Source organism: Cylas formicarius, unplaced genomic scaffold, assembly GCF_029955315.1.
Source record: "Cylas formicarius isolate icCylForm1 unplaced genomic scaffold, icCylForm1.1 PGA_scaffold_3__17_contigs__length_32017465, whole genome shotgun sequence".
Taxonomy (NCBI): domain Eukaryota; kingdom Metazoa; phylum Arthropoda; class Insecta; order Coleoptera; family Brentidae; genus Cylas; species Cylas formicarius.
Genome location: NW_026844326.1, coordinates 22630046 through 22643361, shown reverse-complemented (window position 1 = coordinate 22643361; position 13316 = coordinate 22630046). Strand labels below are relative to the sequence as shown.

General features: G+C 34.4%; 1 protein-coding gene across 1 annotated transcript in view; it reads left to right on the top strand.

Moving 5' to 3' along the window:
* The first annotated feature begins 265 nt into the window (after window positions 1-265).
* The window catches only part of LOC132700084 (uncharacterized), a 39352-nt gene continuing 26301 nt past the window's right edge, over window positions 266-13316 (top strand). The window contains exons 1-3 of the mRNA XM_060667204.1: window positions 266-477; window positions 12769-12906; window positions 12959-13214. Of these exons, the coding sequence (XP_060523187.1) occupies window positions 12773-12906; window positions 12959-13214 (390 nt within the window). The 5' untranslated portion in view covers window positions 266-477; window positions 12769-12772. The remainder of the gene's footprint in view (window positions 478-12768; window positions 12907-12958; window positions 13215-13316) is intronic.

Here is a 13316-nt window from a genome sequence, read left to right as displayed (position 1 = left end):
TCTTAAGTAAATAAAGTTTAGTTTACAACAAAAGTGGAAATCCTGAAATGAAGTTTATTATTTAGAAATCTCGTTACTGATTCATCAGTTTGGTTAGGGTAAAAGCAAGAATTATGCAACATGTGAGTTCTCTTGTTCTCTTCCATAGCCCGCGTCCGGGTGAGGTGTTAAGGTCGTCCCGGTTGGACATATTTGTCTGCTCCGCCGCCGCAAAAGAGGCGTGGTCTTTTTATGGGAACCGGAGGCTCGCCGAGGTCGTTCTTGAAAGGGTCCGCAGCCGTTCGATAGCGAAAGTGTTTTTGGTGCAACCGCTTCCACCGGGTACTACTACTACCGCTGGGTACCACTGTTGGGGTGCGCGCCGTCATCGGTTTGTTTTGGTGCGTGTTTTGATTGTCCCACAGTTTGCTCGTGTTGTCTGTGACGCGACTTCGTTTTAGTGCGTTTTTTTTTTATACGGAGGATCGCGTAAAAAAGGTGAGCAGTTCGGAAATTCGTTGGGTGAACATTTGACTCAAATATTTTGAAGATTGTAACACTGTCTATGTTTATGCCTTTTTAAAATTCGTCGGAACATTCTGAACCTTTTTAGATATGCTAGCATGTCCGTTTTGCAGTTTTCAATTGAACATTCAAACGTCAGAGATGTAGAGATGGATGCAGTTCTCACTGTGTACCTTGGATGTAGACAAATTATTGGTTCATTGGTAATTACCATGAAACACAGTACCAATTTGCACAATCTACATCTATGCAGTCACCTACACCAATAGTTTGTTTGTTTATATTATTTGCGTTGTGAGTAATACAAATACGTACAAAAGATGACAAAAAAAAATTTAGGACATTAGGATTATTAGGATTAAAAATTAAGTATTTGATAAATCGCTATATTATTTTTTCCAGTAAAAAATGAATTGTTTTCTATCTGATTGAATATTCAGCATTTATTTGTTCAACTTTTGTGGTAGGATATCTACTACGTCGTGTGATGTTCATGTGAAGTAAAACGTAGTTATTTTGGACTCGTACTTTTATCAAATTTGCTTTTATTTCATCAAAACAATTCAAGGCTACACAGCAAAGGGGAAAATATTACTATTAAAAATAAAGAAAAAGCAATTACAGAAAAGTCAGTAATGACTTGCTTGCTGGTATGAGTTAATTAATAGCAAGTAAAACATTTACATTTTATGACATAAATGTCAATTTCTTCAACTTTTTTTTAAAAGAGTTAATTTTTCCAGAAAATATTTGTACGAATAAAACCACAGATATTTAATGAAAACTATAAAATTGGGCTGCCAAACGAAACTGACATGGTAAAGTGAAACTTCCCGCACACCAGATCCGTGTGCAATTAGGTAGTTTACAGACGGGAATAGAAAATAGTATATTATGCAATAAGTGCGGTAAACGGCATTTGACTCACGAGTTTATTTGGCACGAGCGGAGCGGGTGTTTAATAAACGAGTGACTTAAAAAGTTTACCGAACGTGTTGCATACTATACTCAGTTTTTGGGTATATTTTCGCAAAACAATACGAATACACTGACATGACCGTCAGAATTGACAAACGTCAAAATTCAAGCTTGGCAAATATCTCCGAAAACATCCGATTGCTCCCAAATCCGTGCGGTAAAATCCGGGAAATGTCCGAAGTGGCTCGGATTCATGTGAAACGAAACTGACATGGTAAAGTGACGCTTGATCGGTGAGTAATTAGGTACTTTACAGACGGGAGCAGAAAAATATAATTTTAATAATGAGATAGAGATGGTATACTTGGTGCAGACCTAACTAGCGTCGTCCACGTATCGACAGTCCAAACTCCAATACTAAATGTCGTTTTTAAGTATTCCACTGTTGAGCAAAATTTTTCTAATATATATCATTATTTTTACGACTTTAATATTGGGCACACCCATTTTATGAACGGTATTTCTTTTTCTGCTTGCATACAACTGGTTGAAAATGCAAGAGGTATGACTGCAACTACCAGCTGCCAACGCAGTTCACTTGGTTTTCTATAATAGATACATAATCAAGACCTCATACTGTTTGTTTACAAGCTTCACTGCGTTTTGCACTAACGACGGGAAGGCGGCACATAATTCTCGATTGAATACTATTAATTGGTAGAAATTAGGAAACAATGGGAACGACACCGAGCGACGAGATAAATTAACAGCAATGGAATTGCTTTGAATGCAAATCAAGATTTATAGAGGGCGCGGCATAAGTCGCCGGATGGTCATAAATTGGTCGTTTCGAAACGATTTCGAAAAAATTTTTATTTTAAGAAAATCGTTGGTGTGTTTCAGTGAAATCTGTCCAACAAAAATAGAATTATCAAAATTGAAATTGAAAAGGAAATATTCTATGTATTCGAACTTCAAGGAAATTAGTATTTAGCCTGAATAAAAATTCGTTGGGACTTTATTCCCAAAGAAATCCCCAATAGTCCTTCTCGATATTTGAAATCAAAAATTAATCCCAGTTAGCCATGACATGATAAGGTTTTAGTGCGCTTTTGAGAGATATATCTAACAAAAAAAAAATCAAAATCAAACTGTAATCAAATATTTTACAACGATGTACAGCTTTAAGCGTGGTGCAAATGATATTTCAAACACCCTGTATTGGAACATTATAAAAGTTGGCATAGTTGAGTTCTAAGTACCCCTGAATAAGAATTCGTGGCCAATTTATTTTTTAAAAAATCCCTAATAGTCCTTCTCTTTTCTCTTTCTTGCTAATTATTGTTTTATGTTAATTGTCATGGAATACTTCGGGTTCACTGCCGTCTTACTAATGTTCACCGAATAATTTAATAACTAATTAATCTATGGTCAGATGTAATAAAACCGGGCCATCAGATATTTCGTGAAGAAATGCAATACAGAAAAATTAAATCATCGAACGGTGCTACTTTTCTACGGCTTAATAAACGACTGCGCTGGTAAATACCGGTAGCAGTCGGTAATTAAAATTTGGTATACCTCCACTGTTCAAAGGCAGTCTCAACCCGTGACAAAACGCTTCTTGCTACACGGTTCAATGGCGTCGCGATTATTTTTTTTTCTTATTCACGCAACGGCAAGGTCGACAAATTTTACGATCGGATTGTTTAAATAGGAGTTAAAAAAATGTTATTTCCCGGGACGTCGATGAACTTTGTAACATGTTATTCGATATTTTAAGGAGATTTATTCACGATCACCACGGAGAAGCGACAACGTGTACGTTATTCTAAGCGAGAGAAAAATTTGTTTTTCGTCAGCAACCCGCAATTTATATAGTTAATTCGACAATAAAAATGGAAATTGCGAGAAAATAACAGAGGCAGGTAATTATGCAGACCGAAGCGGTATTTTAAAAGTGTATGAATAGGCACCTCCTTGTGTCAGCAGAAAAGGTTACACCCCGCATTGAGATTTAATTTCAAGGCAGCAGCGAAACCGCCATTCTTTGTTTTAATACTACTATCTGTTCTGAACCATACGGATATTGAACAATTTTTTTTATTTAATTAAATTAACAACATTAACAGCATACGTCAGGAACTAACTTAATACATAACGAAATATTAAATACCGAGAAGAAAAAAGGGCCTTTATAAATGGGTTTGCGGCCATAGGAGCTTATGATGTCTATTTTCGTTGCACTAGAACCAGACACTTGAGCTATTAGAGATTAAAATTATTTTCTTAAAAAATGTCTGCTTTTTGCTGCTTTATAACATGTTGATTTGATCGCATGCAGGGTATTGACAAAATTATGCACAATTTGAATTTGTATAGTTTTTCTTAACAATTTTGTAAATTTTTGTGATGGTATTACAGTAGCCTGTGGAAGTTTCTTTGAAAAATCCTTATCAGGTATTTTAAAAATTTGTGTTGTGATTATAAGAAAAAAATAGTTTCATCTTTCTGCATTTTTATATTTTTTAAATAATATACCACACACGCTGATTGGCGTATATTAATAGCAAAAAATTGTTTTATATCTTGAATCTGTAATGTATTTTATATGTTCTTTTTTGTAGAAATCTTTTGTCAATATTCTGTTATTATTTAAATAATCTATTAGCCTATATCAACAAAACGAAGTGACAAATACATATAATTTTGTTATTTTCATTACTTTTATTTTCTTCCTCTTCTTCTTTGACTAGGGTTATGGTGCCTCTTGTGAGAGAGACGTCCAGGTATCTCAACATCCTTGTATTGGAGTGCCTGGTGGTCGTCTTGTTCCAGGTTTTTGTTTTGTTGCCCATTTGGTTACTGGCCTCATCCACTCGACACGGTCTCTCCAATAGCGTGTCCTTTATCTAATCCACCTTACAATGTCGTCTACATCTAGCTGTGTTCTAATAGATTCTCTGCGCATCCGATCTCTTAGAGTAACTCCTCTTATATTCTTCAGTATTCTCATTTCCGCGGTTCGGGGAATTTTTGTGGTTGTTGAGTTGCCTCCGCGGGTCTCACACATGTTTTGTATATCCTGACTTTACTTTCAGCTGATATATATTTGTTCTTCCAGATCACGTCTCTGAGAATTCCTCCAAAGCGTGTGGCTTTATTAACTTGTGCTCGAACTTCAGCTATCACATTTTTGAGCTGGATATGTTGACCCCTAAATAATGACCTATTCAATGATCTTCTCGTTTACAACTAACTTGCACCCGACCGGTTCTTTGCTAATCACCATAGCTTGTGTTGTTTTCAGTGTAGATGATCATGTCACAGTTTGTGAGTGTAAATAACATTAAGTCTGATTTGGCTTTGGTTGAGTTTGGAGTACCCCATGGCTCCGTTCTGGGACCCCTCCTTTTTATTATATACATAAATGATATTTGCCAGTACATGATGTCTGATACTGAGATTGTGCTGTTTGCTGGCGACACAACGTTTATTAATTCAAACAGGAAGATTACTACCCTGAATAATATTGAAACATATACTTTATCTAAGGCTAAAGCTTGGTTTTCAGCAAATAATCTACAACTTAATGAAGCTAAAACGAAGAATTTATTAGTGTCTAGTAGCAGTAGGTTGACATGTGGCAGGAGATGCAAGATTCTGGGCGTTACCTTGGATGACACTCTGAATTGGTCACAATACATTGGCGAGCTAAGTAAAAATCTTTCAACTATTCATTTTCTTTTGCGCCAACTTCGCAGAATGGTGAGTTTTGATGTATTGAAGTCAACTTACTTTGGTTTATTTCAGTCGTGTATAAACTATGCCACCAAACTGTGGGATAACTCCTCTTATGTCATTAAAATATTTAGGATGCAAAAAAAGGCACTACGGATAATTACAAATTCAAATTTTAACGAACACTGTAAGCCATTGTTTATTAAACATAAAGTAATGACGGTTCCATGTATATTTATATTTCAAAGTGTTCTTGAGATACACTCCAAGACCGATAGTTTGCCGAGGGGTTCTGATTCTACATGACACCCGGAGTGCAAAGAATCCTGTGCTTCCGAGATACAGGTTGCAGAGATCAAAACAAAATTCTCCTTATATAAAGCTTTATAACGCATTGCCAAAATCTTTTAAACTTTTTAACGTAAAACATTTTAAACATAAAATTAAAAGTTTTCTTCTAAGTCAGGGCTATTATAGCGTTGGTGAATTTTTTGAAGAAAACATCGGTAATGACGTGTTGTTTGGCGTTGTGCATTGATTGTATTTTAATGATTGTTCTGTGTTACATACATATAAATTTATTTGTTGTTCTGTTATTGTGTATTAGTATATTATGACGTTATATACAATTTTATGTTAGCATATACTTAGAAATATTCAATTTATTTTTTTTTCCTTTGTATGACTTGTTACAAACAATGATATTGTAAAGTAGGCAATAAACCATCTATCTATCTACAAGAACTGCATCGTCCGCATTGCAAAGAATCTTCAGAGAGCAATTTCCAATCCTAGAATTTAAATCGCTCATTACAAATATTTTATCCTTCTCTAGTTAGTTCTCTATATTCTCTTGCAACTTTTCAAAGAAGTGTTATTTTATTTTACTGTTATATAAAATTATTAATATTTATTAATTTAGGGCTTTTTGTCTTCATTATTGCTGCAATAAACACTGGAAGAAAACATAATAATTCGTCCAGACGGAAATATATTGATTGAATTGTCACTAATAACCTCAATAATTTAAATATTTGTTTAATTTTTTTGTACAGTGATGTCTTTAATTGGCGCCTTGTAATTTTGTTTTACATCGTACGACTATGTGCGAGGAAAGTTGTTATCAATTGTGCTGTCAAGGAATTCTTGGGAAACAAGTAAATACTCGCCAATTACAGTCGCATGCAGGTGACACTAGGGAATTTGGTTTTATGGGGACTTTGATCGGTCAGTATGCGGCTTGCACAATTTAATTAATGCAACAGCGGCTTTATAGCGAGTTTGCGATGTATACAACGGCTTCTTTAAAATTTGGTCCGTAGCTCACTGCCAGTTAAACATTGTGAACCATTTTTCAAAAAGAACACTATTGAGGCTGCTTCTTATTTCAAATGGTTCTATGTAAGTTTTTATACCATTGACGAGGTCTAGATTCTAAAAATGTAACTTCGATTCGAAAAATAAAAGATACCCAACATAAAAACATTTGCCAACATATGGTTACAAAATTGTTGACCTTACGCAGGGTGTCAAAGTAGTATATCTTATTTATTATTTGCTTTGGAAAGAGATGTTATAAATGAGACTAAAAGGAAACATTTAAAATTATTTTCAAATATATGGGGAGATTTATAGATATGTGAGAAACCAAACTTATATGATTTTTAAATGGAACACCCTGTATATTATTGTATTAGTAGATACTCCGTCACCCAATGTAGGTTTACGGATTTATGACCATTCTTTCGTAAAAAATCCCCTGTGTATAACATTATTTTTGTGAAAAAATCAATGGAACTTAGCATTTGTCAAATTATGAGAAAACATCGCAAAAAGCCAAGGAAAAACAGGTACATTTTTAAATTTATGAAAAAAAATATTTCCTTTGTTTCCTTTAATTTAGAAATTCGGCCTCTCTTAAAGCCCAAAATATTATTGAACTATAAAATAACGTTTTCAGATCAAGTCTTTCAGTGCAAATGAAAGTTGGTCGTGCATGCATTCGGTTATGTGAAACCTGTCAATTTTGTATTAGTTTTCTCAATTAACTTGTCGTTACTTGCTTAACTTGCAACTCAATCATTTCTATTGGGATCTAGCGAGAATAATGCATTATTAGCTACGAGAACTTACAAGCAATATTATCCCGATAGAAGGCAGCCCTCTAAAAGAACTCTTGAGAATTTGATGAATCGTTTTACTTGAATTGGAAGTGTTGCTATTGAAAAAGAACGAAAGAGTCAAGACTCTAGCGAATGAAGAAAATGAACTTCAAGAACTAATTAGTGTCACAAAACCCCACATGAAAGTGTAAGAGTTCTGTGAATACTATTTTGCGAAAAAATAAAATGCATCCTTATCAAAAATCAATGATTAGCAAATTAGGCCAACATTGTGTGAATGTGTAGAAGAAAGAATTTTTGAGCAAGGCGATTTTTTCGAATAAGTGTTATTTGATGAATCGATATAAAAACGGTGGTGTCAATAGGCATAATCTTCACTATTATGATTTTATGATGACGCAGAGTCAGGAAAAATGGTCTTTAAGTGTTTTGAATTGTATAATAGGAAATAACGTTGTAGGGCTTTTAGAGCAGAGGTTGTAAAATATATTAAGAACTATTGCATAGGAAATTCCTTCATGATAAAGTTCTTGCATACCATGTCCATCAAGTTACGAACCACTTAAATATTTTATTTACTCAACGGTGGGTTCAATGAGGTGGTACGATTAGATGGCCACCTGATCTAGCCAAGATGGACTATTTTCTGTGGGGATATATTAAAGACCAGGTGTATAAAATTGGCCGCACAACAAAAAAGGATACGAAACGAGAAGGCTCTCAAAATGACAGCGGAAACTGCCAAATCATTGAAACAGTTGGAGGCATTTCTAGCAACGAATAAAGTAAAACCTAATTAAACAGCCCTTTTTTGTTCTTCAGTTTTGTTCTTAGTTTTTAAGTGTTTTTTCTGGAACTATTAGCATATCAATATTGAATTTATATTATTATCTCTAGCGTTTAAAGTGTTGTTCTAAAGTTGCGCAGTTCATAATTTTATTTTTGTTTCAATCTCGCTTTTAATAGATAATTTCCGCATTAGCTTTTGTATTAATATTATTACAAAATTAATATTTTTCTTTTTGACTTATCCATATATAAACGATTCGAACTAATTTCAAGTCTACTACTACTGCGCCACTTTATAAAATTGCAGGCATAATAAAGTTGCAGCTGTCAGAAACTTCAAAAATAAAGTGTATTGACGACAAGGCATTTTTGATGAAAAAATCGCTATAAATCTGAAAGCACTCAGTATAGACAATAGCAACCATACACTGGGTGATTGAGTATAAATGTCATAATATATAGGGTCTTCCATTAAAAAATACATAAGTTTGATTTCCCACATAGTTTGGACACACTGTATGGTCGAATTTAAACAACATATTAATATAGCAAGATTTTATTTAAAATTATCGCACACGCATACTTTGTTTGCTATTGTACTATAGTTCACATTGTCATTTGGACTGAAGGCCAGCAATTAAGAAACTTATTCCATATTTTATGTCAATATCGCTAAAGAACTCGTTTGTTAAAAATTGATGTTGCTGTTTTTGCACTATGGTTATCCTATGGCAATAAATAACGTGGTAATAAATTATAGCATTTTGACAACACCAATGTTACCAACGTGAATAATCTAGTTTTTATTTAATGTTACTTTCTATTACATATTTTATTTTGTTCTAGTTGACTTTATAATTAACATGCTTAACATTGTTAAGGTTTTCATTATCATATCCCGTAAATTTTTGCATCCACTCATCGATTTTAATAATTTTTTCTTCAAAATGGGATACCTATTGCCTATTCCTCCCTCGTACCAAAGTAGACAATATTTTTCTGTACTGAGGAGAAACGATGTCAAACTTTCCGATCAAAATGATCGTGAGAAACAGGTGCTGAAATTTTTTACTGAAATAATTAAAAGCGCGAGCATAAAAGTGGCGGTGTTTATCATAGATCGTATGATTTGAATAGTTATATCTAGGCATTTATTAAAATGTCCGCATTAATCACTCAATAAATATTTATAACACTTTCGCGAACATTATTTTATGTCATACGGGCCTCTGTAACAATTATACTTAATTGCTTGTTTATTGAAATAACGATTTATCGATAATGTATCAAGGCCGCTGAAATATGAAATGTGGAGATGATTTTAACGCATGTCCATGTCTTGCACAAGTTCCATTTTATTTGGTTTGTAGGAGTCTCACTCTCATCATAGTATTACTAAGTTACTTACCGACATTATTAAAATCTATTGAACTTTTAATATCTTAGCAGATAATTTCTTTGCCGGTATAATAAATAAAATAGTAATAATGCACCGTATATTGATATATTTTCAATTATATAGAAATGACTTAAATCTTGATCAACAAACATTGACAAATATGAGAATATATCCAATTTTTCTAATATATATCGAAAAATCAATATTCAAAAACTCATTAAATTAGAACTGAAGTAAGTATTAACCTTGACAGAGGTATAAAATTCCTGCGTCAAAATATATTGGTTTAAAAATCTTGTCATCGGACTTTTTCTTTTTTTGGGGGTCAGCTCTACGTTCACGGCTGGGTTCTGCGTATATTTGCTAGCTGAGACGTTTGACCTTAATACTTTGACAATGTGCGGTCTCTATATTTACGTTATCATTCATTAAAATCACTAAAATGTTGAGTTCAGCTCCCACAAAATGGTATCATTGGTATTTCAGCAAAGGCTTTTTCGATTTAATTCGTTGGTACCGTCCAAGGCCATGTGACAGCAACAAACGACTATATTTATTACGGGATGTCTAATCTATGTGCTTGTAATTATTGTCTCGAAGGAGTGTGTAAAAGGAATTGCATCATATAAAAAATGGTGCGTAATGCGAATCCATATTGAATTCAACGCTTGAGTTGATGTTTGCTATATATAGGGTGTTTGGCGAGGGGTTAGGGAAGGCCAAATCTGAAGGTTGGTGTTGATTGCTTTTCTAACATTTTGGCTAAGCCTGCTGCTAAGCTCATCATACACATGATACACCCAGGTGTGTGATGAGCTTAGCACTTTCCGAGGTAGCGTGCAAATAGAATATTAGTTTGTCTGAAAATGTTCCCTTTAGTAGATGTAAACGGTGTCTCAAAAAATTGTTTTTCGTTCTCAAACGATTTAAGAAATGTATAGATGTACCCTAGTATCATTACTGGAGATGTTCTAGCTAGTAATTCTGGCCGAATTAATAAATCTTTTTAACTTATTCTCATGTGCGAGAAAGAACTCTCAGGGAATAGTGATGGTGAAACTTCCTACAGATGTTGGCATTTTACACTCAAGTAGCTACGTTTCAAAACGCTTTACAGATTTTAATCAACCCTTTCGGGGTTTCAGCGATTTTAATAGCTCGCGTACCACAGTATATAATTTAAATTCAGTGTAGCACAGACAGGTTTCGCAATGCTTGCCCGCTTGTCGGTCACGCTAAATAAACCGTGTTTTTTATTTTGGTAATGAACTTAAAAGTTAACAAATAACTACGTGTGTTGCCGCAGGTTTAAAGGACGGTATGCGTCTACCGGTTTATTTATCTCGTTTTAGTCGCTCCGAATTCGAAAAAGAAAGCTGGTCGACACAATCAAAGCTTTCAAGGAGATTTACGCGTGGGTCATTACGTCAGAGGAACTGATTTCGGTATATCAACATATTGTACGACAAATATTACGTAAATGTTAATATTTCTTGCTAGGGCCTTTTGAGTGATTCAGTTTGTAAACTAAACGGCAGCACACTCAAAACGGGTAGACAGAAACCAAAATTAACCACGATGAGAAAAATTATTCGGACATTGGATTTTTTGATTTTGATGTCTTTATTATTAGTTTTTTTGAAGAGTTTTTTTCAATAATTTGACATTTTTCAACTTTCACAAATTTTCTGAACGCAAACCTCAACAGCTCTGCTCTTAATTAATATCTTGACTTTTGTAAAATGTAGGTTTATGTGATATTAATTGAAGACAGTCTTTCCTATGAAGTTTACGTTCAGAAAGAGATAAAATGATTGAAAATTAAAAGTTTTGGGCATGAAACGTGTAGCAGCAAAATTTGTTCCGAAAATGTTTAATTTTGAACAAAAGGATCGTCGAAGGAGCATCGCTCAAGAGCTGTTAAACGAAGTCATAACTAGTGACGAATCATGGGTATATGGTTATGACCCCAGTCGTCCCAGAACCCAGAATCGCCAAAACCGAAAAAAGCAAGTGAAGTTTGATGAAATGTTTTGCTTACTGTTTTCTTTGATTATCGTGGCATAGTACATCAAAAGTTCTTACCACAAGGTCGTACGTTCAAGAAGGAGTCTTACCTTGAAGTTATGCGCCGTTTGCGAGAAGCAATACGAAGAAAACATCCGGAGTTGTGGGAAAACAATTCATGGATTTTACATCACGATAATGTACCAGCTTACTCATCGTTGGTTACGTCTAACTTTCTGGCCAAAAACAAAACCACAATCATGCCTCAGCCACCATATTCACCGGATATGGGCCCCTGAGACTTTTTCCTGTTCCCAAAACTCAAGAAACCCATGAAAGTTAGGACTTTTACAACGATTGAGGAGATAAAGAAAAAATCGATGGAAGAACTCAAGGCTGTACCAGAATGTGCTTACCATTGCTTCGGCGATTGGAGAAAACGTTGGCACAAGTAACAGTCATCTTACTTATTGAACACACCTCGTATATCAAAAGTTTCGACTCGTTGAAATAAAAAAAACTACAAATCGTATGTTTATAGCATTTTTAGATGTCAATAGTGATGCATTTAGCTTAGAGGGTGTAATTTCAATGATCTGTAGATTTCCTTATTCGATGTAGAGTGCAATTGGTGCAGATTTTTTGCACATTTCAAATCAATAATTTATTGGTAAAGTAACCAATATTTAAATACTTAAATAAACTTTTAATTCAAAATTCTCTTCGACTCAGTTGGGGTCTGGGGAAAACCATACTGGGAAGGCTTGACAACATATCTTCGGCCATCTAAAAATTAATATCGTCAGACCTACTTCTCAAACTGGTTGCAGAAAAGCGTCAATATTATCTCTTTGCGTTTAAAATAACCTACATTTCGCGGTCTTATACGATGGAGTTGAAAGTTTAAATAGGAAAAATGACGGGAAGACTCTTTAAATTAATTGCCCTAAGAACAAAAAAAAACAGTACTGCTATACAAATAAGAGATATTTTAATTAAATTTTAACAATCATCGATTTGTGTCGCACGGTTTTGATATTTAGGTATTAAATAGATTATTTTACGTTCCTTATTTGGAAGAACTTCCATATTCGCTGATAATTTGATGATACTTTCTTCCGTATAGCGATGAAAATTATAATTTGCAGATTTTATTTCAGTTTTAATTATTTGTGGGTCAACGAAAAGCCAATAAGCTTATAAATTATATATTATAAAACGGTTGAGACAGAGATATGTGTAAAAATAAATATATTAGTCATCAGTCAAGTCTAATTTTAATTTTAGCCAAATGTGGACCATCCAGTCGGGCCTATTACTATCCGTATGCGTACTGGGCAGCGTAAGTTTGGATATCGAAGTAGTAAACCAATGGTCGCTGTTGGAATTTCAACCCCCATACGGATACGGAGCAAGAGACTTTAGGTAGAGTAGAAATTAACGTAAAATCTAAATGACCCACTAAATACTTTTTTAGACCCGAAAATACAGTATTTACCGGTTTGGAAATTACGCCCACGAGGATATTTATAGCGACCCCAAGACTGCGCGCAGGTATACCAGCTACGCTCTCGACCATTCCCAGAAATTCACCCCCCGGTTCTAGTCCAAGGCCGCAGCCATATCCCGATTGGTCGTACCATACTGTTGGTTTAGGGAGTGACAATTCTACTGCGTGTTCCGGTTTGATATCGGTATACCGGATGAGACTGGATTCATGCAATCGATTATGGGTGAGTATATCGTCGAGAGAGTAGGTTGCTTTTGTTCATTTCAAGATTTAAGATTTCAAATTTTTCTTTAATTTTTTAATGTTCTTGCTTAACTGTTAGCCC